The 26,488-nt window shown below is 49.4% G+C and overlaps 3 protein-coding genes across 3 annotated transcripts; 2 read left to right on the forward strand and 1 right to left on the reverse strand.

The window, feature by feature from the left end:
• Positions 1-6,148: 6,148 nt before the first annotated feature.
• Positions 6,149-10,888, reverse strand: GCC1 (GRIP and coiled-coil domain containing 1). The gene is made up of 2 exons (XM_068973229.1): positions 9,857-10,888; positions 6,149-8,786 (listed from the first exon to the last, which is right to left on the reverse strand). Exons 1-2 carry the CDS (start codon positions 10,886-10,888, stop codon positions 7,491-7,493), a joined length of 2,328 nt encoding a protein of 775 aa, XP_068829330.1. The 3' UTR covers positions 6,149-7,490.
• A 4,449-nt stretch (positions 10,889-15,337) lies between these two features.
• ARF5 (ARF GTPase 5) lies at positions 15,338-18,241 on the forward strand. The gene is made up of 6 exons (XM_068972862.1): positions 15,338-15,498; positions 16,030-16,110; positions 16,440-16,549; positions 17,015-17,086; positions 17,552-17,677; positions 17,781-18,241. The coding sequence occupies exons 1-6, from the start codon at positions 15,432-15,434 to the stop codon at positions 17,865-17,867; spliced, it is 543 nt and encodes a 180-aa protein (XP_068828963.1). The 5' UTR covers positions 15,338-15,431; the 3' UTR covers positions 17,868-18,241.
• Positions 18,242-20,387: 2,146 nt separating this feature from the next.
• Positions 20,388-25,886, forward strand: FSCN3 (fascin actin-bundling protein 3). The gene is made up of 6 exons (XM_068973468.1): positions 20,388-20,531; positions 21,607-22,303; positions 22,636-22,754; positions 24,386-24,545; positions 25,185-25,355; positions 25,681-25,886. The coding sequence occupies exons 1-6, from the start codon at positions 20,388-20,390 to the stop codon at positions 25,884-25,886; spliced, it is 1,497 nt and encodes a 498-aa protein (XP_068829569.1).
• Positions 25,887-26,488: the final 602 nt, after the last annotated feature.

A 26,488-nucleotide genomic window follows, 5' to 3' on the forward strand; every position in this document is an offset into this window, starting at 1 on the left:
AAAGTAAGGCAAACAATTGTTGAAAATTCTGTTTCCTTCCGTATCCATGGGACTCACTGACCACCAGTCACACACAAGTGCTGACCAAGGTGCTTGAGAGGCTCCCGGAAAGCTCCCTGGGAAGACTTTAAAAGAGACAGTGCCCTTCTCCACTCCTACCTCCTGCTAGACAAGTGTATCTGGTTAGTCCCTCTCCAGAAGTTGGGTGCTGGTCTGAAGGACCAAGTGTCAACTCCCAGGAAAGAAATCAACTTTTTAATGACTAAATCTGGGAAGCAGAGAAAGAACAAAAGTTTCATTTGCCAAGAGCTTTGCCACAACCATAAAAGGATGTGCAGATGGAAGGAAGGAAGGTCCCTAATCCCCTTGAGATAAGGTAGTGGAGGTGCCTGTTCTACACACCCCTCAAGTACAGGGATTCCTTAAATTCAGGGATACACTGCCAGAAGCTTCCTGCTGGGGTCCTCATCAGGAGTAAGACCTCAGGCCCAAAGTTAGGCTCAGCATCTGAGCCTTAGGGCACTTGCCTCATCCTATAGCCTCCTTTTCTCAGCAATCTTCCTCCCTGATGGGACCAGAATGAACACCCCCAAATCCTCTAACAACCAAAGGAAGCTAACGTACCTAAAGTCAATTCTAGTTACATTCCCAGAGACCTAGAGAAACGGCACATCCACTAAAATAGCTGAAGAGAAAACTAGCAGTAAAATAGCCCAGTGGAAGAATGCAATACTAGCAAAAGTTAAACCTCTTACTCTGAATGGATGAGGTTCGTATTTTCAGTCTTACTTTCATTCATTCTGCGTTTATTGAGCATTTAATATGTGCCAAGTTATGAAAAATCCTGAGAGTGTGAAGATGAATAGGACCTGGACATGACAGTGAGGGGGTCTATAGAGTAGCTGGGGAGACAGAGAAGTCAATTTAAAATGAAAGTACAAGAAATGACTGTGCTCAAGGCTGTATGAACAAAGTACTGAAGGACCTCAGGGAAGTGCCTGGGCATCCCTTGGTATGGAAAAAATCAGCATGGAGAGAGTGATGCTTTAGCTGAGTCTGAAAGGACAGGACCATACTGCAGAGGGCTGGAATGAGGCACCAGGAGGGGCTTTGAAGGTGGAGGAAACTGTGTCTAAGGATCCTAGGTTTGGGAAATGTAAACCCAGTAGGTAATACAATGTAAGTGGTTAAAACCAACACAAACAAGTTTGGTCTCCAGATTCCTTCAAATCCCCTCTTGCTGGCTAAGTCTCCAAAGTGGGCAGATATCCCAGGGGATAATTTCTTACCTTTATTTAAACCATTTTTTAAAATGAAGCCTCAGACTGGGGAATTACACACCCCTTTGGATGAGTGTCCTTGCCCTAGCCACCTGTATAGTCTACAGGTGTTGAAATAAAGGTAAGATAATGGACCTGACTCTAAATACGAACCCTCAAAATACTTTGTATGGACAGCACAGCTTCAGCCAACAAAAAATTTTGCATGTAATTTGCATTTAAAACTTTATATTCATGTAAGCTGGTATCAGTCTTCAAATTCACTCTCTCAGATATGAAAGAGAGGGTTTCATCCCTCAGTAGCAGCCCATGCTGCTGCTGCTGCTAAGTCCATAGGGATGGACAAATTTACACTGAACCAGAGATGGTCTTCCTGCTGAAGTCAAGGGACAGGGTTACCCATGAGGGTCATTGGCTTACAGGTGGCCTTTGCTCTTCTGGGCTCCCTGCCTTGTGGGTCTGTCAGAATTATTGTTATTTAGGTGATTTAGGAGATCTGGGTCCCAGGAGAAACAGCTGTCACTGCTGAAACTCACATAAAACTGTGTGGTAACAGAGTCTATTTCACAACTTTCGGTGTGAAAGAGCTCTGCAGTTAGGAAAAAACTGAGGCTCCATTGAAATTATGAGGCAGCTGGTTGCCAGTGAAGAAAAGACCACCTGGACAAGGACCCTTCCTTCCCAGCCCAGGCCAGACACAAAGTCCCCTGAACTCCTCGGCAGGCACCACCCTCGAGGATTCCACATTACTCTTTGCTGGGAGGCAGCAGAGAGGCAGAAAGAGCTGGGCTGCTTGGTTCATATAAACAGGTTTCAATCCAGGTTCTGCCATCCCTGGCTCTGGACCTTGGGCAATTCATCCTGCCAAGCTTCCATTTCCTCATCTGCAAAATAGATATGCTTTACAAGACTGTTGCAAAGATTAAGTAAAATAACGTAGGGGAAATGCTAGCAGTCAACTTTAGCACAAGCACTTAATATAAGACCGTCATTTTTCCTTTTGTTTACAGCAACGTTTGTGGCTAAGAAATCAAGAAGAGATCCGTCTTAACTCCCAATTCTGCCAATTTTAGGGGGGAACCTAATGTGGTTCAGCACCTACTTTGTTTCAGAAACTGTATTTACTTTCTTTATAACCTGAGAATGTAACCCTGAAATAAAGGTATTATTAATTTCCATTATAAAAAAGTTAAGTTCAGAGAAATTAAGTAATTTATTAAAGACAAGACAGGACACTACAAAACTTCTAGAAGAGAACACAGGCAAAGCATTTGGGGCATAAACTTTAGCAATATTTTCTTAGGCTCCCAAGGCAATAGAAATAAAAAAAAATAAACAAATGGATCCTAATCAAGCTTGTAAGCTTTTTCACGGCAAAAGGAACCCACAAACAAAATGAAAAGACAACCTATGGACTGGGGGAAAATATTTGCAAATGATGCAACCAAGGGCTTAATTTCCAAAATATACACAACAGCTCATATAACTCAACAACTGTTGGCTATATGGACAGCACAGCTTCAGTTAATAAAAAAATTGCATGTAATCTGCATTTAAATATACTCATGTAAAGTGGTAGCAGTCTTCAAATTCATTCTCTCAGATATGAGGGGGTTTGGTCCCGCAGCCGCAGCCCACAAGGATGGACAAATTTACACTGAACCAGATATGGTATCCTTGCTGAAGGCAAAGAACAGGGTTTACCATGAGGGTCATTGGATTCCAGGTGGCTTTTGCTCTTCTGGGCTCCCTGCCCTGTGGGTTTGTCATAATCATTGATGAAAACCCAATCAAAAAATGATCAGAAGAATAGACATTTCTCCAAAGAAGACATACAAATAGCCAATAGGCACATGAAAAAATACTCAATATTGCTAATTATTAGAGAAATGCAAATTAAAACAATGAGGTATCACCTCACACTGGTCAGAATGGCCATCACCAAAAAGTCTACAAATAATAAAGGTTGGAGAAGTTGTGGAGAAAAGGGAACCTTCATACTGTTGGTGTGAATGTTAACTGGTGCAGCCGCTATGAAGAAAAGTATGCAGGTTCCTCAAAAAACCAAAAACAGAGTTACCAGGCAATTCAGCAATCCCAGACCTGGGCATATGGCTAGAGAAGCCTGTAATCTCAAATGATATGTGCATCCCAATTGTCATTACAGCAATATCTACAATAGCCAAGCCATGGAAACAACTTCCATGTCCATTGACAGATGAATGGATACAGATATGATGTACATATATACATATACATACAATGAAATACTTAAAGTGAACGTGTTAGTCACTGCATCATGTCTGACTCTTTGTGACCCCATGAACTGTAGCCAGTCAGGCTCCTATGTCCAAGGAATTATCCAGGCAAGAACATTGGCATGGGTAGTCATTCCCTTCTCCAGAGGATCATCCTGGCCCAGGGATCAAACCCAGGTCTCCTACACTATGGGCAGATTCTTTCCTGTCTGAGCCACCAGGCAATCGTCAGTAAAAGAGAATGAAATAATGCCATTTATAGCAACATGGATGGACCTAAAAATTACATTAAGTGAACTAAGTCAGACAGAAAAAAACAAATATATCATCACTTGTATGCAAAATCTAAAAATGATACAAACAAACATATTTACAAAACAGACACAGATTCACAGACAGAAAACAAACTTGACTACCAGAGGGGAAAGGAGGGAGAGGTATAAATCAGCAGTTTGGGATTAGCAGATACAAACTGCTATATATCAAACAAACAACAAAGTCCTACTATATATTACAGGGAACTATATTCAAGAGATTCAGAATCTTAAACTATATGGAAAATATTCTGAAGAATATATATAATAAATATAAATATATAATAATTATATATTATATAGGAGATTCCCTGATAGCTCAGTTGGTAAAGAATCTGCCTGTAATGCAGGAGACCTTGGTTCAATTCCTGGGTCAGGAAGATCTGCTGGAGAAGGGATAGGCTACCCACTTCCATATTTTGGGGCTTCTCTTCTGGCTCAGCTGGTAAAGAATCCACCCACAATGCTCGAGACTTGGGTTCAATCCCTGGGTTGGGAAGATTCCCTGGAGAAGGGAACGGCTACCCACTCCAGTATTCTGGCCTGGAGAATTCCATGGACTGTATAGTCCATGGGGTCGCAAAAAGTCAGACACAACTAAGTGACTTTCACTTGTATTATATAATAAAAGAATATATGTATGTATATATATGAATCACTTTGCTGTACATCAGACACTAATACAATGTTGTACTATACTTCAATTAAAAAAAAAAAGATCCCAGTTCTAAAGTTAGCAGTCATCTAGAAGCAAGGGGACAGAACACTTTAAAGGTTCTTATGAAGAACCACCGTTGCCTGTTTAGCATTATTAGTGTAGAAACTTGGGCCGCAACTTACAGCTGGAGACTTTCTCTCCATTCGAACCAGCACAGTTCAGCCAAGACATCAGTCTCTCCATCACTAGTTATCAACCACGGAGACAGGCCTTGACCCTCCTAAGTCCTAAGAAGACAGGCATACCCAAGTTAAGCAGGCTTTGGGGTTTATCAGACCTGGTTCACACATCAACTAGTTACATGATCCGGGGCAAATTTAACCTCTTGGCCTTTGTTTCTTCATCTGTGAAATAGGGAATGATAACATCTATGAGGAGATGATGGATGTAAGTGGCCCAACATGGTGCTTGCACTCTTGAGAGTGCCAGAAAGAATCCTGTAGTAGCAACTTCACAAGACAAGCTGCACACCTCAGAGCTCTGGGTAACAGATGGCAAATTCCAACATCTAGGACACAATTATACAGATGTTTATGCCTCAGATCGGAGATGCTCAATAGGGTGGCCTGTGGGAAGGAATGCAGAAAGCTCACAGTTATCAACCTGCCTTATCCTTTTCTCCATCTCCTCTTCTTCGCAGCAATCTTCCTGATTTGCAAGGTAATAAATATGGCTCAGTCTCATTACCTTATCAACATACCCCATGCACTATTTGAAATTCTAGGACCAGGGCCCAAGGAAAATTTATTTCTCTCTGTTGTCGGATCTAAATTCTCTCTCTCTCTTTCCTTAGAGTATCTAGCACAGAGAAAGCTAGTCAAATAACTGGAAAACTTATTTTAGAGAAAGGGGAGGGAAGACAAGGAATTTATCTTCTTAAGGGTAGGGAGGGACCAAGTCTTCTTCCTTTCATTTGGGAGCATTTGCAGCCTTACATATACCTATGCTTACAATTATTAATCAGACACTGACTTGCCTCTTCGCTTGTTTAGTATCTCCTCAGAATTCAAAAGCACAGAATCATTAGTTCTAGGAAAGCAACTGTGACTATGGATCTTTCTATTCCATTCAAACCACCTGGAAATAACATCACATCCTACAAGGAACTTAGGATATATCCTGAGAAACTTTTCCAGGATATCATGAATACTGACTTGGAAATATAATAAAGCATTCAGAAGCACATTACTTTCAAAGTTTAAAGCAGAAATTATGGAAGTTTAGAGCCCACCCATGAGAAGGTTTTTTCCAGTATAACAGCCTACACACAAACACATATACACAATTCCCGGCTAAAATATTTGGTTTGTAACTGAGGCAGTTAAAGTACTAACGTATCCCTCCCTAGATTTAAGCTTGTCAATTAATATATGAAGTATTTCTTACCTCCTTTTCGTTTACCACTTACATTCACACTCTGTGTCCAGACATACACATGCATGTATATACACACCATTAGGGAAGCAAACAGGTCAAATTGATCAAGTTTAATGATTCTGTGGTTATTGTCATTATCACTTGAACGCATCACTTCTGTTCCATTAAGTCTGCTCACTGTAGATAGCCCGGATCACCTAGCCTCCCAATCAGATTATTTAAACCCTCACAACACAGATCACTATGATGAAGAACAGAAAGATACACATTAGTCTGTGGCAGAGCACTCATCTTTAGGATCCAAAGATCTCTACAAACAAGAGCAGATGGGAGAAAGCAAAGAATAAGGAAATGATAGTGTTTGAATCTAACTTTTCTGAGTCCCTCCATTAGTAATAACACAGGTGAGGAAGGTGAGTTTTATGGACTGAAACACTGTGACCTCCCTAAGCGAGGGCAAAGGACCCAGGTGACAGGAATGCACAAACATTTTGGCTCCAGAAGGCTATCCATAGCGTAGCAAGTACCCCAGCCCTATTCGACTGAATTTCTACCACTTTCTCGTGAGGGTCACAGCATCTCTCTGGAATCTTCTGCAGCACAACTAGTTGGGGGGTGGGTGGTATAAATCTCAGAGCTAATTCTTTGTATCCAGGCAGGATCAGAGCTTCCTGATCAGACACCTCTCTTTAAGAAGGCAGATTTTTTTCTTAATGGGAGTTCAACATTGAGGGATAGCAAAGTCACTCACTCACAGTCTCAAGCCAACACTGTACAGCAGGTTATGGCAGGGAGGGACAAGTGTGAGAGGTCTAGAAGCCTATCCAGGCCAAAAGCATGTCACTCAAGAAATCCCTAAGAACCAACTGGTGTGCAGGGCTTTCTCCAGGATGGTCACAAGTGGCATGGTTTGTCCAGACAAACCACAGGGATTAGGTCATGCCCTGCCCTAAGTATTTCAAGTTTCCCAGTTCCACGATGAACTCCCCAAGTTCACTATCCCTGGGCCCTTTGGACTAGGGGACAATCTGTCACTATTTCAAACTTCCTGGTCCCTCTCCAGCCTGCATCTATGTCCCCAGAGAATTGGGGCAGCAGTGGGCCAGACTCAAGACTGTGATGAAATGGAGTAAATAGTGGGTCCTTGTGTGTGTTTAGAAATAAACTGAACTTCCTTTGGAGTCATAGGTACTCCTAGTTCTGCACTAGGAGCAGGATATTAAAACAAAACAAAAAAAACCACCTTATTTTAAAAGACATTCACTTCCCCAACTTTGGCACCTCTCAATCCTAACCTCTCCCCACTCCTCCCTTCATGCACAGGCCATCAGAAGATGCTGTCCCAACACTTTCAGTATCTCTGGGGCCCAAGGATAAAATGGCATTAATGGCATTTGACAGAAGATCCCATCCCACACTGAGGATTCCTCCCAGGTCAACACAGTGAAGAAACGAGACGGAGACATAAGAGAAGGGGTGGGAGAAACCAGAGCCTGTCCCCTCTCATAGACGAGGCACAGAAATCGGAGGAGTGAAAATGGCATCATCTCTTGCCAGAGGGCCACCAACCACCACCAGCTGGGAGCCGCATGATCGCTTGCTTCTCCTCTGGACTGAAGTGCAAGATGGTCAGGATGGCAGTGAGCGTCTGCTGGCGGCCCAGGGCGTCTGGCAAGGTCAGGAAGCGATAGATGATGTTCTTGAGGTACTCCAGGTTGGCCCCCTCCCGACTCTGGTCCCTGCTGTGCTTCGCGATGTGGCTCTGCAGGGCTCCCACCTCCTCCCGATGTCGCTCCCCCTCCTCCAGCAAGCGGTCCTGCAGCCGATGGACTTCCACCTCCAGCCGGTGCTTCTGTTTCCTCAGCGACGCGATCTCCACCTCCTTGCGGGCCAGCTGCTCAGCATACAGGAAGAAAGTGGGCTCGCTGGCCGCAGCGAGCTGCAGGGCTTGGGTCAAGCTGTCCGGGGTGGAGGTGTCCGCCTGGTCCCTGGGGCCCGCGCCACCCACGGGGCTTCTGCGCCCCGGCAGCCCGGAGGACAAGGCCACGGACCGCAGCTGCTCCAGCTCCAGGTCCTTCTCAGCCAGCACAGCCAGAGCCCGGTCCCGCTGCTTGTGCAGCTCCTCCTCCAGCTTCAGTGTGCGGTCCCGGAAGTCCAGCTGGCTCCGCTCCAGCTCCTGCCGGTGGCCGTGCTGTAGCCGGGCCAGCTCCTGCTTCCAGCCCTCGGCCTCCTGCTGGTGCTGGCGCTCCAGCTCCTCGCAGGACAGCCGCAGCGAGATGTACTTCTCCTTCAGCTCGGCCAGCTGCTCCCGGGCTTCCTCCAGCTCCTTGCCGAGGTTCCCGTCTTTGACGTTCTTGCTCTTGAGGACCACCTGGGCCCGCATCTTGTACCTCTCAAATTCCTCCTTCAGCTGTTTCAGCTCCTGCTGGTAGTAGAGTGCTGTGGCCTTCTCCCCATCAGCAGCCTCAGAGCTGGGCATTATCTCCAGGTCGCAGAGCTTCTCCACATCCAGGGTCACCTGGCTCTTCCGGGCCGCCACCTGCAGCAGCCTCTTCAGCTTCTCCATCTTGTCCTTTAGGACGTTGACATCCAGACTGGACTCCTCTCCATGGCTGTCCAGAGGGGACCGGCTGGAGGCCGCTAGAGCCAGGGTTTTGTTCTCCAGGTCCAGCTGCAGAATGCGCTCCTTCAGCTTCTGGATGGCCAGCTGGTCCTTCTGCTTGGCTTTCTCGTAGGTGCCCAGCAATTCCGACACCTGGGATATTTGATTCTCCAGGGCCGCCACCCTCTGCTCTTCCAACTGCGACTGCTGGCGCAGCTGATCCTCAGCGAGGGCTGTCTGAAAAAACAAGGGAACAGGTGGAGATGCATCCAGAAAAGCCACAGGGTCGGAGGGTCAACTTTAAGAAAGCAAGAGAGGGGGGACAAAAAGGTTATGGGATGCAGGTGGCCTGGCAAAAAATGGGAACTGGGAAGCTTTCTGAGTTTGGGAGCTAACCCAAACTCCTGTAACTTGCTCTCAGACACACATTATACCCAATGATATTAAGTCTTTGGAGATCTGCTACTGTTCTGCTTTAGTGTTTCTACTCTCTCCACCCATACACCAAGCTCACGTGTAAGTGTGCTCGTCACCATATTACATTCTTTTCCTCTTCCAACATTCCTGGAAGTTCAGAATTGGCTTGCATCTCTCCCCACGCTGAAAGGAGGCACTGGAAAATAGCCTATCTTTCCAGACATGGCAAATATTGACTGCAAGCAATAGAAGAGGTGATTTCTTCTGTGAAAATTCCCTTTGCTCCCTCCAGCCACCCTACCTACAGGCATCCACTGCTACCCATAGATAGGCATACTGCCATAAGCATCCACTCCACCTTCCACTGCACAGCCGCTGCTACACTGCTTCACAGAGCACAGCTGGGAAGATGCCATGCCCTGACGCTCAGATCTGTCTGGCTCCAACTTCAGACTACACTCAGAAACTCCACATCCTGTTGGAAGCACTCTGTGGATACTGTCAACACCACACAGAAAAGGATTTCTCAGGACCCACAAGTGAAACTTTTCGAAGAGCATAAAAAACCAACAGTGCAGGCACTTAGTTCTGTCAAAGGAGAAAAAAAAAAACACTATTTCCCCATGTGTCACAAGTGTGTGTTGACTCGTGTCTGACTCTTTACTTCCATATGGACTGTAGCCTACCAGGCTCCTCTGTCTATGTGGTTTTCCAGGCAAGAATACTGGAGTGGGTTGCAACTTCCTACTCCAGGGGATCTTCCTGACCCAGGGATCAAACCCATATCTCCAGAATCTCTTCCACTGGCAGATGAATTCTTTACCACTGAGCCACCTGAGAAGCCACTTTAAGTTAAATGACTCATGTTTGAAAGAGATGAAGATAATTACCTTTCTCATTTCCTGCTGCAACTGAGCCTGGAAATGGCTCTTAAGGCAGGCAGCCTCTTCTTGAAGCTCCTTCAGCCGGGGGTCAGGCTGATTCTTCTCATCTCGAAGAGCCTGAAGCTCACCTTTCAGCTCTTCCACCTCACGGGTCAGTTGCTTGGTCTGCAGTTCAAACCCTTCCATCTGACCAGCTGCATAGGCCCGCCCGGCCAGAGCTTCCCGAGTCTCTTCCAACCGAAGCTCCAAGTCCTGGCGCTGGGCCCTCTCCTCCTGCAGCAGTTTCTGGAGCTCACGCAGCATCAAGGCATGGTCGCTCTGCTCTTGGGCCCGATCGTGTTGCTGCGTGATAAGCCGGGCTTTGGTTTCTGCTATCTGTTCCTGCAGCCCCTTCAGTTCTCCCTCCAGCCGGCCCCTCTCCTCCTCTGCTTTCTTACTGGCATCCTCTAAGTCCTGCTTCATCTTCTTTTTGTCCGCCAGGTAAGAAGCTTCCATGCGGGACTTCTCCTGGGTGACTGTAGCCAAAGAGCTGGTCAAAGTAGCCAACTGAGTCTTCAGCTGGTGCAGTCGTTTGTCCACCTCCCCACCCCCAGATGGTCCATCCCCACTACTACTGCTAACGCCACTCTCTGACCCGCTGGCCTCTTCCAACTTTGGAGGTGGTGGTCCACGGGCCAGTCTATCATCTTCTACCCCAAACTCACCCTTGGTGCTGGTGAGACTGGCCGCAGTATCCAGGCTGGCGGCGGTCCCTGTGCTATCCTCGCTGTGAGTGGAGCATCGGTCATCCACAGAGTCAGGAAAGGTGAGGCCTTGAGGCTGCACACCTGCGAGGCCCACATCCGCCTCGTGGGATACAGACAGTACCTTAATGCTGGCCTCCAGCGCCTCTTTCTCCTTCAGCAGACTTTTATAGGCAAGGACTACATCCTTGAGACGTGTTTGGTACTGGAGGAGCTGCTTCTTCTGAGTCTCAATGGTCTCCAGCAGGTCCTTCTTGCTTGGGCCGCCCCCGAAATTCATTCCAAACTTCTCCATGAGGGTTCAGGACGGGATGCTCCAGGCCAGGGTTTGGACAGGCTGGGAGAGCGTCACGAAGATGCTAGCAGGGGTTGTATGCGACGGGGAGATAGCTGTCCCCCTCTGCCGCACATCCGCTCCAAGCAGCTGTTTGAGACCGGATGCAGGGCGGCGGGTCAGCCGGGCAGAAACGCTTGCCAGGTCCCAGACAGGAGGGCGGGGGCGGGTCCTATCCTAGAGGCGGGGCGACGCTGGCACAAGAGGAGCACACTGCCAGGGCTCGCCCGCACTGCCCCAGAAGCCGCTCCGCGCTCCCCGCTCACCCAGCCACAGCAGCACCGGCCGGGCCCCGGCGCACTACAGGCCAAAGGTTTAAGATGAGCGTAGCTCCATCCCGACTTCCTAACTCTAGCGGCTGGACAACGGCGCTTCCGGGTCTGCTGGAAGTGACGAGAGCGCGACGTATTGGACCCCGCCCCCAGTGGGCGCGAGGTGGGCGGGGCTACCTCAGCCGGCCGGTGGGAAGAGAACCCAGCAGGGCTGAGGACTGGTCACTCTCCGGCCGAGTGCTGGTTCCTGTCCACCACAGCAGAGCAAGCAGAGTCGAGTACACCGGAGTCATGTTGGTTTGATGAAGGCGCCTGATCTTGCTCTAGCGCTAAGATCAGCGAGGGACGGGGGCGACATTGCAGAGTCCTTACCAAAGACTCGGGTAAATGACAGGCCCCACTGTTTGGGTGCTCAGTACCGTCGTCCTTAAAGAGCAACAGTTAAGACTACCATTTAGACCACAAAGATAACAACCCTTTCTAGGACAGTATTTGACACCTAGACGGTGTATAATTATTATTACACCTTTCCTGAGTTCTGCTGGGTTCATTTAACAAATATATATAAATAAATATATATAGGTATCATGTCCATTCTAAGTGCCACCTATATTTCAGAAGCTTCACAAGAGTTTTGCTATTTACTCTGTATAATTAATCTGCTGAGCATCATTAGCACTATTTTACAGATAGTGCAACGTGAGGCACAGAGAAGTTAAGTAATACACCAAGGTCACATACCCTTGGGTTTAGAATCCCATGTAGATCAGTCTGATTCTCAACATACCAAATGCTATGCCAGGTGATCACCAGGAAGGGACAAGTTCCTACCCTCAAGGAGCCCACATCTAGAGAAGCAGCAGCCATGCAAACACAAGTATATTCAAAGTGATACTGATGTTAAGAGGAGGGAGCCCTGTCTAAGGGAGACAGCGTAGGCTTTCAGGGAAATGAGTTGGAATTTGAAGAGTAAGTACTGACTGTCCATCTAACTAGAAATGAGGGAAACAACATTCTGCTAACTGCTGCTAAGTCACTTCAGTCGTGTCCGACTCTGTGCGACCCCATAGACGGCAGCGCACCAGGCTCCCCCGTCCCTGGGATTCTCCAGGCAAGAACACTGGAGTGGGGTGCCATTTCCTTCTCCAATGCATGAAAGTGAAGAGTGAAAGTGAAGTCGTCCGGTCGTGTCTGACTCGGCGACCCCATGGACTGCAGCCCACCAGGCTCCTCCGTCCATGGGATTTTCCAGGCAAAAGTACCGGAGTGGTGTGCCATTGCCTTCTCCAAAATAACATTCTAGGCAGAGGGAAAACTTGCAAGGACTCTGGAGCATCAGAGAGTTTGTCTTACCTGGGAAGCATTGAGAATCATTTCAAGGCAGTAGCTTAGAGTATGCAAAGGAGCTGGCAACAGATACTGCTGACACAATAGATGAGCACCAAACTAAGGTATTTGGATTTTACCTTTGGTTATAAGACACTAAAGGATTTCCATCACAAGAGTGGCATCAAGTCTTGTATGACAAGGTGGAGATACCAAAGTGCAGAAGACCATTTTCAGTCATGGGGATCAAATGATAGTGAAATAGAGCAATGATAACAGGGATGTAAAGAGGCTAATTAAAAAGGATGAAATAATGCCATTTGCAGCAACATGGATGGACCCAGAGAGTGTCATACTGAGTGAAGAGAAGGAGAAATATCATATGGCATCCCTTATATGTGGAATCTAAAAAGAAATGATACAAATGAACTTCCTTACAAAATGGAAAATGACTCACAGACTTAGAGAAGGAACTTATAGTTGCCTAGAGGGGAAGGGATAGTTAGGGAGTTTGGAATGGCCACGTACACACAGCTACTGTTGCTGTTTAGTCACTGAGTTGTGACTGACTCTTTGCAACCTGATGGACTGTAGCCCATCAGCTTCCTCTGTCCAAGGGATTTCCCAGACAAGAATACTGGAGTGGGTTACTATTTCCTTCTCTAGAGGATCTTCCTGACCCAGGGGTTGAACTCCAGTCTCCTGCTTGGCAGGCATTCTTTACTAGTAAGCCACCCGGGAAGTCCCTGTATTTAAAATGGATAACCAACAAGGACCTACTGTATACCACATGGAACTCTGTTCAACATTATGTGGCAGCCTGTATGGGAGGGGGGTTACGGGGAGGATGGTTCCATGTATATGTATGGCTGAGTCCCTTCACTGTTCACCTGAAACTATCACAATACTGTTAAATGGCTATACCCCAACACAAAATTAAAAGTTCAAAATATAAAGATGTTAGGACACAGGGAAACAAGGCTAATTGAAAGAGCTAAAGATCACCACTAGTTGTGTTATTATATTAGAACTCTTTTAAGTGTGCTCTTCAATCTTGTAAAAGCTTTCTTAGGAATGTAAGCCTCTGAGGAATAGGAGTCATGTATTCACTCATACTTGACGCCCAAAATCTGTTCTCTTTAGAGTGATGGTCAGACACTAGAAGTCTTTTGAAACCCAGTTTCTTGGTAGCCCAGATAACATCCAGCTGCATCATAGAAAACATTAAGATACATTATCATTTTAATGTCATTTTAATCTTCACCATAACCTCATGAGGCAATTAGGACGGATATCAGTCTCCTTTTGTAGATGAGAAAATGATAGGTTGTATTGTTGAAATCAAGCCCTAAAAAGTGGGGGAGGGGGGGCAGAACTGGTATTTGAAATGAGGCCTGGAACAATGGCACCTAATGGGTACTCAATAGATATTTATTTAATGAGGAAAGGAAGGAATGAAGGAACAAACGTTCTCTGATCCCAGCTCACCTCACCGTGTCCACTGCACCAGCAATCGATCCTAGAAGCCCGCTGAGAATCCAGAATAGGCAAAACGTCTGTCTTTGCTCCACTGAGCAACCAGTTAGTCCATTCAACCAAGCCAGCATTTGTTTTATAAGTATTGGGTGCGGCATTGACCCAGTCTCTGTCATAAGAGAAGTTTAAATTAATTCCTATCTTGTAATTTCCCCCTTTGATGCTAAGATCAGTGGGGAAATAACTGGTGAAGCTCTTTGGCGAGAGCTTCCTCACAGGATCAAAAATCCTGGTCCCCAGGTCTGTGGCAGAGTGAGGAAGGAGCTTCAGAAAGGCTGCCCGGTGCGACCTGAAAGGCGTTATTGCCAGGGCCTTCTAGGAGAAAGCGGAGTCCTGCAGTATACAGGAGTAGGGTCTGCTGCTGCTGCTAAGAAGTCGCTTCAGTCGTCTCCGACTGTGCGACCCCATAGACGGCAGCCCACCAGGCTCCGCCGTCTCTGGCATTCTCCAAGCAAGAACACCGGATTGGGTTGCCATTTCCTTCTCCAATGCATGAAAGTGAAAAGTGAAAGTGAAGTCGCTCAGTCGTGTCCGACTCTTAGCGACCCCATGGACTGCAGCCTACCAGGCTCCTTCTCCATGGGATTTTCCAGGCAGGAGTACTGGAGTAGCGTGCCATTGCCTTCTCCGCGGATCTCTGAAACTAGAGTATTAAGGAACCATGAAGCACATCTTCCTCCACCTGTGGCGTACTCCTCTCGAGAGTCTACGGTCACTGAACCACTTACTACGTTCCAAGTCCCTCGCTGGGAGCTGAGAGGACAAAAGGAAAGAGGAAGACATTTGCATGGAATTTCCGTCCCCCTCCCCCGGGTGGGGGGGGGGTGATGCACACAGTCGAGGCTGCTGGTTACCAAGAGCTAAACCGGAGCCCTGTGTGTGTTGGACGCAACAAACCAAAGCCCGGCGACCGGCTACTGAAGATGGGGGTAGAGGGCCGTTACGGAGCGTCGTAGGATTTTCTCGGCTTCGCTCGGGTTGCTGGTTCAGCTCCAAGGACCTGACTGGCGTGCTAGAAGCCTGGGGAGACCCAGGGCCTTCCCATCTTCGAAACTGGCGCCCTAACCGTAGACGCGGTGAAGACTCGCTCAGCTTCAGTCTTCCCGAGCCAAGGCCTGAAGGCGGGGCGGAGGCGGGGCGGAGGGGCGGGGCGGAGGGGCGGGGCGGAGGGGCGGGGCTGAGGGCTGGGGCGGGGCCAGAGCGGGGGCCGGCCCGAGGTGACGTAGGGCGGGCCGAGACGCGCGGAGGCGGCGGCGGTACCTCCTCCTGCTGCTGCTGCTGCTGCTGCTGCTGCGCCCCATCCCCCAGCGGCCGGCCGGTTCCAGCCCGCACCTCGCGTCGGTGCCCGCGCCCCCTCCCCCGGCCCCGCCATGGGCCTCACCGTGTCCGCGCTCTTTTCGCGGATCTTCGGGAAGAAGCAGATGCGGATCCTCATGGGTGAGGCAGACCAAGCTCGCGGCCCGGACGCGAGCGCCGGCCCCTGCGCAGCCCTGCTGCCCCCGCGTCCCTGTAGCCCCCGCTTCCCCGTGTCTCCGACCCCGAGTCACCCACGTCCTAACCCCCCGGGGGGCACTACTCTCGGGTGGATCGCGGTCTGCAGCACCGCCCCCGGGGCCTGACACCCGGAGCTGCGGGCCTGGGTGGGGTGAAGCTCCCTGCGCCCCAGCCCGGCTGGTAAGAAGGGAGGATTCCCCGCCCTTGGAGACGACTTTTAAAAGGAGCGCTCGGCCTTTCTCTTGCGCCTCTTTCCCCTCAGTCCTCCGCCGTCCCTCGCCCGCTCTGGGGGTAAGAGTTGGCGCTCCCCACCCCGACAGCCCTCAAGGCCCCGAAGGTAGATAGCAGCGCGCACCTGGAGGCTCCCGGGCTCTCCGCCCCCGTCAGCATCGGTTGTCTTGGCCTCTCCCCTTCCCTGGGCTCTAGGGGGCTCCCTCGCTCTCATCTCCATCCCTGTGCCCCTCTCCGTTGCAGTTGGCTTGGATGCGGCTGGAAAGACCACAATCCTGTACAAACTGAAGTTGGGGGAGATTGTCACCACCATTCCCACCATAGGTGAGTTCGGAGGCGAGGCCGGGAGGAGAGGGAGCGCGGCAGGGTCCCTTCCGACGATCTGCTCCGTATTCTGCCCCAGGCCTTTATCTGCCGGGAACTGACCCTGAAATCGAATCCTGCTACCTGAGAAGTGGGTCAGGGTATCTCTATGTGCGGGATGGATGTGACCTAGCGCCGCCCGGCCTGTGGACTGTCGGGCCTCTTGGGGTTCTTTTCCCTGGGGCCTCGATCGTTGCCTTCTGGTTTTGTGTCCCTCCTGAATCCACTTAGTGTTAATGAGTTCCTTCCTTTCAGGACTTTTGCCTTATATGTTGTACAATTATCTGCAGGCTTCAATGTGGAAACAGTGGAATACAAGAACATCTGTTTCACAGTCTGGGACGTGGGAGGCCAGGACAAGATTCGGCCTCTGTGGCGGCACTACTTCCAGAACACTCAGGTTGGGGCTACCCCACCCCCAGGGGAAGAGATGTTAGGGTTAGGAAGGCTGAGGTGTTGGCCCTGAGCCAGGAAAAAACCCTTACAGCCTCTCACCCTCATTTGCAGGCGAGCCTCTTCAGATTGCCCTTATACTTTTGAGACTTAGCCAGCCACCTTCTGCTTCTCCTTAGAAGCAGAGTTCTGAATCCAGGCTGCCTGATTTAGGGCTCATCACATGTCTTTCCCTGTTGCCTTGCACATCTTTTTGCTAGACCGCTAGCCTGAGGGCAGAGGCTGCATCCGTTGCAGGATGTCTCCAGTTTGTGCTAGGATAACTGCAGATCGTTATGGAATGAGCAGGCTTACTAGATGAGCGGGCTTTCGACACAATTAAAGACGGCAGAAAAGCAAAGGGTCCAGAGGAGGATGTGTGTGTCCCAGACTCGGGAGATAGCTCCTCCTTCCTGTCTTCCTTTGCACCCAGGGCCTCATCTTTGTGGTCGACAGTAATGATCGAGAGCGGGTCCAAGAATCTGCTGACGAACTCCAGAAGATGGTGAGCACCCAGAGCCCCGGGGAAGAGAACTCGTGCGGGTGTGAGAGTCAGAAAGTGCCTCACGGGCCGCGAACGTACCTTTCTCTTTGTGGGCACAGTCACTAGAAGTAACTCACCCTGTTTCGAATCGGGGTCAGGTAGAAAGTATTAGACTGACTTTTCCCTTGAATTTTCTCTCCTGTCTTCACAGCTGAGTCTGAGATTGTGGGGAGGGGAGAGTTATACCAGGTGGAAGGAAACATCCTCTTACATTCTTGTTTTGCCATTTGGAAATGTCATCTTGACTAGGGCAAGTAGTCTAATTAGAAAAAGACCCTTGCTGGACTTAAGCAGTTGGTAACTGTCTGTCTTGTGTTCAGTAGATGACACAGTATTCTGTTCTTCCCACAAATATGCTAGAAGGTAGAAGGGCGGGGGGGCTCTCATGCACAGCTGCGTTCCACCCACTCCCTTCACCTCCCCCAGCTGCAGGAGGACGAACTGCGGGATGCAGTGCTGCTGGTGTTTGCCAACAAGCAGGACATGCCCAACGCCATGCCCGTGAGCGAGCTGACCGACAAGCTGGGGCTACAGCACTTGCGAAGCCGCACGGTGAGGGCCCGCCTGGCCCCAGGAAGCCCCAGGCCTGGCAGGAAACAAAGGCATCTCCTTTTTTGTCCCTGCCGCTGACCTCTTTCTTTCCCCCTCCTCACAGTGGTACGTCCAGGCCACCTGTGCCACCCAGGGCACAGGCTTGTACGACGGGCTGGACTGGCTGTCGCACGAGCTGTCAAAGCGCTAGCCAACCAGGGGCCGGCCCCTGCTGCCCAGAAGCTCCCGCGTGCATCATCCTGGGAGGACCAGACTCCCGGACTCCTCAGGCAGTGCCCTTCCCTCCCAGCTCCTCCTCCCCCGCAGACACAGGCCACTTCTCCTGCCTGCATGCTCTCTCTCTTTTGGGAGCCTGGAGCCCCGCTCTCTGGGCACGGAGGGATCTGATCTCCTGTCCACTGGGACCTGTGGAAAGGGGTTTCCAAGGCCAAGGCCCCTTCTTCGAGAAGAGGAGCAGGGATCCGGGTTTAGTTTTTTTTCTTCCATTTCGGGTGTCCCCTTTGGGCCAGGTGGGAAGGGGAGGTGAGGGCTCCGGGTGGTGCTATGATGTGGCACTGGATATTGAGTAATAAATTTGCTGTGGTTTGTACTCCGTGTTGTGTGTAGCCTACAAGTGGGGGTCTGGGGGGCTGGGTTACTGCCTGCAAAGATAATATGGTCATGGCGGGGCCAGGGCTCAAAGTTGCTAGGGCTTCCCTGGTGGCTCAGCGGTAAAGAATCCACCTGCCAGGAGACACAGGTTCAATCCTGGAGACGGGAAGATCCCCTGGAGGGAGGACATGGCAACCCCCTCCAGTTTTCTTGCCTGTGAAATCCCATGGACAGAGGAGTCTGGCAGGCTGCAGGCCATGGGGTCTCGAGAGTCGAACACAACTGAGACTAAACGACAACAATAGCAAAGCAGCTAAGGCTGCCAAGCCAATCCCTTACCCCAAGTGCGCACACACAACCTTACCCTCATCTAGCTCAGCTTCTCCCTCCTTACTCAAGACTAGAAGTATTTAGGGCCTCCAGTGGAGGAAATTCCATTCCTTCCCCAATTCCAAGGGGCCTTTGCTGCGGGTAACAGGCTCTACCTTCATGGGTTCGTAAACCACCTGACTCCCATTTCCCATCCACCTCCCAGCTGCTTAGAGCAGTGGTTCTTAATGATGACTATGCACATTGAAACTTGAGGCAGGGGGGATATTAAGAATAAGGGCCCTGAGGCACACTTCTGAAAGTGATTCTTCAGGACTGGTCTGAGACCCAAGAATCTGCATCTCTAAAATTAACCAGGTGATTCTGTCGCTCAGCGTCTATTGGCCTTATTTTATAAAACCTTGGTAGGGCTTCCCTGGTGGCTCAGATGGTAAAGAATCCACTTGCAAGGCGGGAAGCCTGGGTTCAATCCCTGGGTCAGGATCTAATGATTTAAGTAGGGCAGGGTCTCGGGAGGGCTTCCCAGGTGGCGCTAGTGGTAAAGAACACACCCACCAGTGCAGGAGATGTAAGAGACATGGATTCCATCCTTGGGTTGGGAAGATCCCCTCGAGGAGGGCTTAGCAACCCACTCTAGTATTCCTGTCTGGAGAATCCCCATGGACAGAGGAGCCTGGTGGGCTATAGTCCGTAGTCAGGGCTATAGTCAGGACTAAGTGACTGAGCATGCACACAGCATACGGGGATTATAGTCCCTTACTGTGCACCACTGTAGCTCTTTCTACCTGGGAAGACTCCACCTACAGGGAACAGGAAGATACACGTACAGGATCAAGTGTGTAGAGTATTCTCCAAGTGTGGTTCACTCTGCCTTTTTCCCTTTGCATTCCAGCAAAGCTCAACAAACCCATCATCACCACTTCTGTTTCTTTTGACCTTTCTCCCTTCTTATTTCATGTTGCCAGTTTCTCCAGGTGCCAGTTTTCTCCATGAGCTTTGGAGGCAGTGGGTTCTGGAGGCTCTCGGCCAGCGGAGACTGGTGAGGGAGGGGCTGGTATCTTTAAGGGCAACCTGGCTGGCTGCCAGCAGCACCACCCTTGGGGACTGAGGAGGGTGCCCTGTGCCCATCCCAACCTGGGCCATTCTCCTTACCCTGCCCACAAGCCAGCCGTTTCTGATAAGCATGAGTAATCTGACCCCTTGATGAGTATCTAGGGTTTCCTTACACTCGCTAAAAAGTATCTCCTGAGACCATTTGGCCTCATCCACCCAAGAGCCATAAAAGTTAATAGATTTTTCTTGGATATCTTGAATTCTAAAAACACTTGAGCCCCAAGGGAGCCAGGAAGAATCCACTTCCTAGAAAGGAAAGAGGTTGATTTCTATCCTGTGATTAAAATGAGGCACACAAGTGAAGAGGGGAGAGACTTGCCTGAAATCACACGTGGTCGCTGGCCCACGCTGAGTTCTGATTCCCAGACTGAGCTACCTGATGCCTGGAGGGATGCAGGGAGGCGAGTGCCAGAGGCTCTGGACCCACTTCCTCTGGATTGATGCTGCTGGGCAGTGCCCTTTCCCCTCTGGTGGGACAAGGTGCAGCCCCCACAGTCACAATGCTCCCGGGTCACAGAGGCACTGGGCCCTGGGCCAGCCTCTGCCTGGAAAGTTTACTCTGGAAACATCTTCTGGTGGGTACTAAGAGCCTGATTCCAGGCCCTATGGCCTGTGGAACCTCACCACTGGGGGGAAGGCTGGGCCGGACTGAGTCATCACCTGTGGGGCTGGCCCCATGGAGGAGGTGGAGTGGACGCCAAGACAACCCAGGGCCGAGGACCTAAGGGTTGGGCTCATCAGCTGGGCAGGATCCTACCTCAGTTATCAACCATATAAGAATACACTCACAGCTACGGCAAAGGGCTTGGGCCGGAGACAGGTAACAGAGCAAACCTGCACTGGAACCCTTTTTCCTGGTAGCCAAGCTGTATGAGTGTGTGTGTGTGTGTGTGTGTGTGTGTGTGTGTCTGTGTCTGTGTCTGTGTCTGTGTCTGTGTGTGTGCACGCGTGGATATATTTTCAACCTAATCACTTTTCTAGCCTCTGCCATTGAGAGGGCAAGCCAGGCTTTTGCTCACAGGCCTCCATTGCGCCATCTCCCTCTCTCTAAACCTGGCCCACATGGTGAAGCCTCAGCCCTGGCTTTGCTACCTTGTCTTGCTCTGGCTGCTCCCCATCCTCTATCCCAGCACAGAAGGGTTGCGTTATCAGCAAAAGGAGAGGAGGAGAGCCCAAGCTAGAAGGCAGGATTGCAGGCGTCCGGGGTGGCTGGGCCAGTGGAGTTACTGCAAGTTCTACATCTTGGTTGTAATTTGAGAATGGGCTCCTCTAGAAGCCACTGGAGAGCTGGTCCTCATTTTACAGAGTGCTGTAGGCACTTCTGGGATGGTGCTAGAGAGAGAGACGGTAACAAGCTCCTCTTGCTTGTAACAAAGCTGATCACAGCTGAAACAGACAATTGCATCTTGACTGTCTGTGCTCCCATCCTCATCCCTGGAACCCGTGGCCTGCCTGTCAGAGGTCTTGCTTTTCTCTTGCCGCGTTGGCAAAGTGGTTCTGGTGGGTGGATGTATTGGCTGATTGTGCTGTCCAGGGGAAATAGTGAGAAAAGAGAGAAGAAAGACTTAACCCAAAGCTTTTATTGGAAAATTAGGTATTTAAGGAAGTGATCAAGGAAGAGAGAGGGGGTTTTACCTTCCATTACCTGGAGGAGGTGGTTACCTACAGTGTCTCTTGGGATCTTGAGAAGTCCTTTGGCTCCAGTGGTGGAAGTGCCCTGAGATCTTTTTATTACTGCTGGACGAGGGGCTAGAAGAGAGGACAGTTAGGAGGCCTATGTGGAAGGAAGGTGGTTGATCTCAGTGAAGGTCCTGGAGTGATGCCAGGGGTGATGGTTAGATGGTCTAGCCTCTTTGCAGAACTAATATCCCTCTTCTCCCTCCCGATGCCTCCAGACCTGGGAGATACTAGTGAGCAATGAGCATGACACACAGGCTGTGGTACGACTAAGAAGCTTGCAGGGTCTCTACCTTCTGTGCAAGGCAGACGGTTCTCTGTGCTACGGGCGGCCAAGGACAAGCCATCACGGGTGCTTCCTCATCCGTTTCCACCGCAATGGCCAATGGACCCTCCAGTGCATCATCAGTGGGCGCTACCTGGAATCTGATGGCGAGGATGTTTTCTGTACCTCCCGGGTCCTCTCAGCTTACCACATGTGGACCCCTCGGCCAGCCCTGCACGTCCACGTGATCCTCTTCAGCCCCCTCAACCACTGCTATGCCCGGGCTGACCCTACCATGGGCCGAGTCTGGGTAGATGCACCAATTCCATGTCTGGAGGAATGCGGCTTCCTGTTGCACTTCCAAGATGGATGCTACCACCTGGAGACCTCTGCACACACCTTCGTGTCCCACTTAGACCGGCTGGTCTCCCAACCCTCAACGCAGACAGCTTTTCACATGCAAGTGCGTCCTGGAGGGCTTGTGGCGCTGAGCGATGGGGAGGGAGGCATACTGTATCCACAGGGCACACGCCTACTCCTGAGCCTGGGCTCCAGTCCCCATGGAGGCGAGGAGTGGTTCATCCTGCAGCGCTGCCCAACATGGGTTAGCCTCACGTCCAAGGCTCGGAAGTTCCTCTCCGTCGTCTATGGCAAGTGCTGGGTCTAACAGCCACGGGGGAGGGAGGGCTGGTTGCTTAAAAGAGGAAAATTTGTTTGGGATCAGAGAGGATTTTTGAACCTGGTGATTAAGGAAGATCCTGAGGTCCCCAGAGGATCTCTGATGCCATGGAGATGGGCTTTAAAGTGGGGTCACAGACTTGCAAGAAAAGTGGCCTGGGTCTTCTCCAGGCTACTATGGGCCAAGATGAGAAAGGCTGGGGAGGGAAAGCAGAGGGAATGCCAGTCATCCAGTGTGGAGGAGGGGCTGAGACTGAGACTGGGGCCAGACTCAGGCTTCTTCTGACATCTTCTTCCTCTGTAGATGTGGAGGTGTGTGCTGCCTCTGAGCACATAAGCCCAATGTCATTGTTCCAGTTTGAATGTGACAACGAGACCCCCACCTTGCAGCTTCGTTCAGCCAATGGCTGCTACCTAGCCCAGGTGAGACCTTGACTTTCTGGACAAGAGAACCCTTGAGCCCTGAAATCTCCCTCGCTTTTTCCTTCTTCAGGGCAGATGATCTGATGATGAGATGAAGTATGGAGGCCCTTGTCAATAAACTCTTATTTTCATCCAGTGGACACACTTTCATCCAATCAGGCCTCTTTTAAAAAAAGAAAATTTAAAAACACTTTATTGAGGCATGAATTACACAAAATAAAATGCTCACATTTTAAGGGTACGATTCAATAAGTTTTGACAAATATATATAAGCATGCTGCAACCATGCATGCTTGTTTCTAACCAAGTTAGAAAATATTTCTGTCATCACAGAAATTCCCCTCTGGCCCTCCCCACTACCACCAATATGCGTTCCATCACTATAGATTCAATTTGCTTGCTCTTGAATTTCATATAATGGAATCATACAGTATTACAGTATATATGCTTCTTTCACTCAGGATAATGTTTTTGAAATTTGTCCATGATGTCACATGTATCAGTAGTTTGTTCCTTTATACTGATGGATTGTATTCCATAACACTACTCACAAACACAAATGTAATTTGCTTATACCCTCATTTATTGATGAATACTTGAGTTGTTTCCAGTTTGGGCCATTGTAAACAAAGTTACTATGGACATTCATGTACAAGCCTTTTTGTGGGCCCATGCTTTCAGTTATCTTGGGCAAATAGGTAGGAGTGGAATTATTGGGTCATATGATAAATGGGTATTTAACTTCTTAAGAAAATTTCAAGCAGTCTTCTAAAGTCATTGAACTGCTTTATGTTCTCACCAGTAATGTAAGAGAGTTCTAACTGCTCCATCTCACCAACACCAGGTCTTATCTGTCTTTTTAACTTCAGCCACTCTAAAAGTAAATGTGCAATGCCTATTTTATTGTGGCTTTAATTTGGATTTCCCTTATAATCAATAAATTTGAGCATCTTTTCATGTGCCTATTGGTCCTTGGTAGATCTTCTCTGTGAGATGTCTGATCAAGTCTTTTGCCTGTTTGTCATTGTGTTGCTTGTCTTTTTATTGAGTTGTCAGAGTTTTGGTGTGTTCTAAAATAAAGTCCTTTGTCAGATTTATGCACTGTAAACATTTTCTCACAGTCTATGACTGATCTTTTTATTTGACTAATAGTGTGTTTTGAGTACCAAGTTTTTAGTTTTGGGCACCAAGTTTTTAATTTTGATGAAGTCCAATTTCTCCATTTTATAAGTGGTTGTGTTTTTGTTTTTCTTTTTTTTTCTGGCCCCAGGAAATCATTGCCTGACTCAAAGTCACAAAGAATTTCTCCTGTGTTTTCTTCTAGATGTTTTATAGGTTGACTTTCACTTTTATGTCTATGATCCGCTTTGAAATGATTTTGGAGTCTAGGCCAAAGTTCATTTCTCTCCCTATGGGACACAGCACAAACTGGAGAAGTGGGAGAGCTGAGCTCACAACATGTTTTCCAAAAAACCATCTGCAGGCATAAATGCATACCCTGAGAGAATTAAAAAAAAAAAAAAAGCTAGAGGGTGGAATATGGGAATGAGAGTCTAAGAATAAAAATAACAAGAAAAAAGCTGAGAGTCTGAGTCCTTGCTTCCCTCCTCTGTTCCCAATATTCTCCTCAGAGGCGCCACAAGGCGGTGATGGCTGATGGGCACCCAATGGAGTGTGAAACCTTCTTTCGTATGCACTGGAACTGTGGCAGGATCCTCCTGCAGTCTCCCAGTGGACGCTTCCTGGGCATCGCAGCCAATGGCCTGTTGATGGGCAGTGCCACCATTCCAGGTAGGCGAAGTAGCCTCTGCCAGGGTATTCCAAGTCAGACTTGCTTTCAGAGGGAGCTTGGTAGAAGCTATGGTAGAAAGTTGTGGTTATGGTAGAAAGGCCACCACGGCTGGGGGAAGAAGATTCGGGTCTGTATCACCTGCTGCATCACCAGCTCAATGGACATGAATTTGAGCAAACTCTGGGAGATAGTGAAGGACAGGGGAACCCGGCGTGCTGCAGTCCATGGGGTCGCAGAGTCACATATGACTTAGCAACTGAACAACAACAACCTGCTGAGTCGCTGACTTTTCATCATCACTTGGGTAACCTCCTTATCTGAGGTTCAGTTTCACTGTCTCTATCATCAGCGGAGGTGATAGCCAACCTGTCTGCCTCAGAGGTTTATCATGAAGATTAAATAGATTCACTCATCTCAAGGGAAGGAAGGATATTAAAATGTCTTGGCCTCCATGCTGTAATGAGTGCTTTCATAAACATTTCACCAGCACCTAGCATGAGCCCTGGCACATGATAACTGTCCGCTAAATATTAGGATATTTATGATACCCTTTTGCCATCAAGGCCCATCTCCCTGCTTCCATCTGGGAAAGCATCTAGAGACAGCCCATCCCAATAAGTTCTTCCTGTTTCTTTCAGGTCCAAATGAGGAATTTGGGATTCGATTAGCCAACCGCCCCTTCCTTGCCTTGCGGGGTCGGTATGGGTATGTGGGTACCTCGTCAGAACACGACCTCCTGCAGTGCAATATGGATCAACCAGACTGCATTCACCTGCTGCCCTGCCGCCAGGGCATCTACCACTTCCAAGGTGAGTAGCTCCACTTCCTCACCCCTGGCTTCATGATCTAGCCTAGCCTTAGCCTCAACTAAGACTTCAGGGACTGCTACTCAGGGCCCACTTTTCATAGGAGGAAAAACAGTTTCTGTTTGCTCTTACACTTCAAGGCTCCTGGAGTGGGTGGACAGAACAGAAACCTGCCCTCCTATGTTCCCAGAGAGGGACCTGCCAGGACAGGCAGGGTAAGGCAGTCCAGGAGGGGTGGTGGGCCTCCTGGGAACCCCCTCAGAGGCTGTACTGAGAGAGACCGCCCAACTCCAGAATGGCCCACCAACCTGAGCTCTTCCATTCCCAGCACAGGGTGGATCCTTCTGGTCAATAACATCCTTCGGCACCTTTCGGCCCTGGGGAAAGTTCGCCCTCAACTTCTGTATCGAGCTTCAGGGCAGCAACTTGCTCACAGTGCTGGCACCCAATGGCTTCTACATGCGATCCGACCGAAGTGGTACCCTGTTGGCAGACAGCGAAGACATTACCAAAGAGTGTATTTGGGAATTTTAGGTAAGGACCCAGGGGTCTGGGAGCAGAAGCTGATGAGGAGCAGCAGAAGAAGGGAAGAGGGTGCGGAGGCATGTGAGAGCAAAACCAACATGCACCCCAGGCTGGCATCTGTCCCATGGCTGGATCCACTCCAGACCTTTATTCCAAATTCTCATGGGGCTTCTAGACCTAGACTTGCTGGAGAGAGGAGGAGTCAGATCTAGGTTTCTCACTATTATGTCACACTGACTCTTGCGCTTGCAAGTCAGACTGCAGGGGACAAGATGAGGGGGCACTTGTGTATCTGTCTCTCTTCATTAAGAGGCAGAGTTTTTCCCCCTTTGTAGGGAAGACTGGTAACTTTGAGGGGTATCCTTTCCATCCTAGGTACTTTCTACCCCTATATCTCAGATCCTTGGGGTATTAATGGCACCCAGATTTATCTGCAGCCTGATCCTTCTCCTAAAGTCTAACCTCATCTCTTTCCAGCTTTCGGATTGACAGCTGACTTGACTTCATCCTGCCATCTCCTCCAAATGATCCTCCTCACCCTCCCCTTCAAAGGTGATCCTTCCTGCCCTCCCCATGGCCATGGAGGACACCACCATCCTCTCAAACACTCA

The sequence above is a fragment of the Capricornis sumatraensis genome, chromosome 5, assembly GCF_032405125.1.
Source record: "Capricornis sumatraensis isolate serow.1 chromosome 5, serow.2, whole genome shotgun sequence".
NCBI lineage: Eukaryota > Metazoa > Chordata > Mammalia > Artiodactyla > Bovidae > Capricornis > Capricornis sumatraensis.

What these genes read in the sequence shown, in the direction of transcription:
- GCC1 (XM_068973229.1), bottom strand. Translation starts at nt 10,888, where the DNA reads ATGGAGAAGTTTGGAATGAATTTCGGGGGCGGCCCAAGCAAGAAGGAC. An exon ending in TGCAGCAGGAAATGAGAAAG is followed by an intron (nt 8,787 to 9,856) that starts GTAATTATCTTC and finishes TTGTTTTTTCAG; the next exon opens with ACAGCCCTCGCTGAGGATCA.
- ARF5 (XM_068972862.1), top strand. Translation starts at nt 15,432, where the DNA reads ATGGGCCTCACCGTGTCCGCGCTCTTTTCGCGGATCTTCGGGAAGAAG. An exon ending in CACCACCATTCCCACCATAG is followed by an intron (nt 16,111 to 16,439) that starts GTGAGTTCGGAG and finishes AATTATCTGCAG; the next exon opens with GCTTCAATGTGGAAACAGTG. An exon ending in CTGACGAACTCCAGAAGATG is followed by an intron (nt 17,087 to 17,551) that starts GTGAGCACCCAG and finishes CACCTCCCCCAG; the next exon opens with CTGCAGGAGGACGAACTGCG.
- FSCN3 (XM_068973468.1), top strand. Translation starts at nt 20,388, where the DNA reads ATGGAGGAGGTGGAGTGGACGCCAAGACAACCCAGGGCCGAGGACCTA. An exon ending in AGGGCTTGGGCCGGAGACAG is followed by an intron (nt 20,532 to 21,606) that starts GTAACAGAGCAA and finishes CGATGCCTCCAG; the next exon opens with ACCTGGGAGATACTAGTGAG. An exon ending in GGGCAGTGCCACCATTCCAG is followed by an intron (nt 24,546 to 25,184) that starts GTAGGCGAAGTA and finishes TGTTTCTTTCAG; the next exon opens with GTCCAAATGAGGAATTTGGG.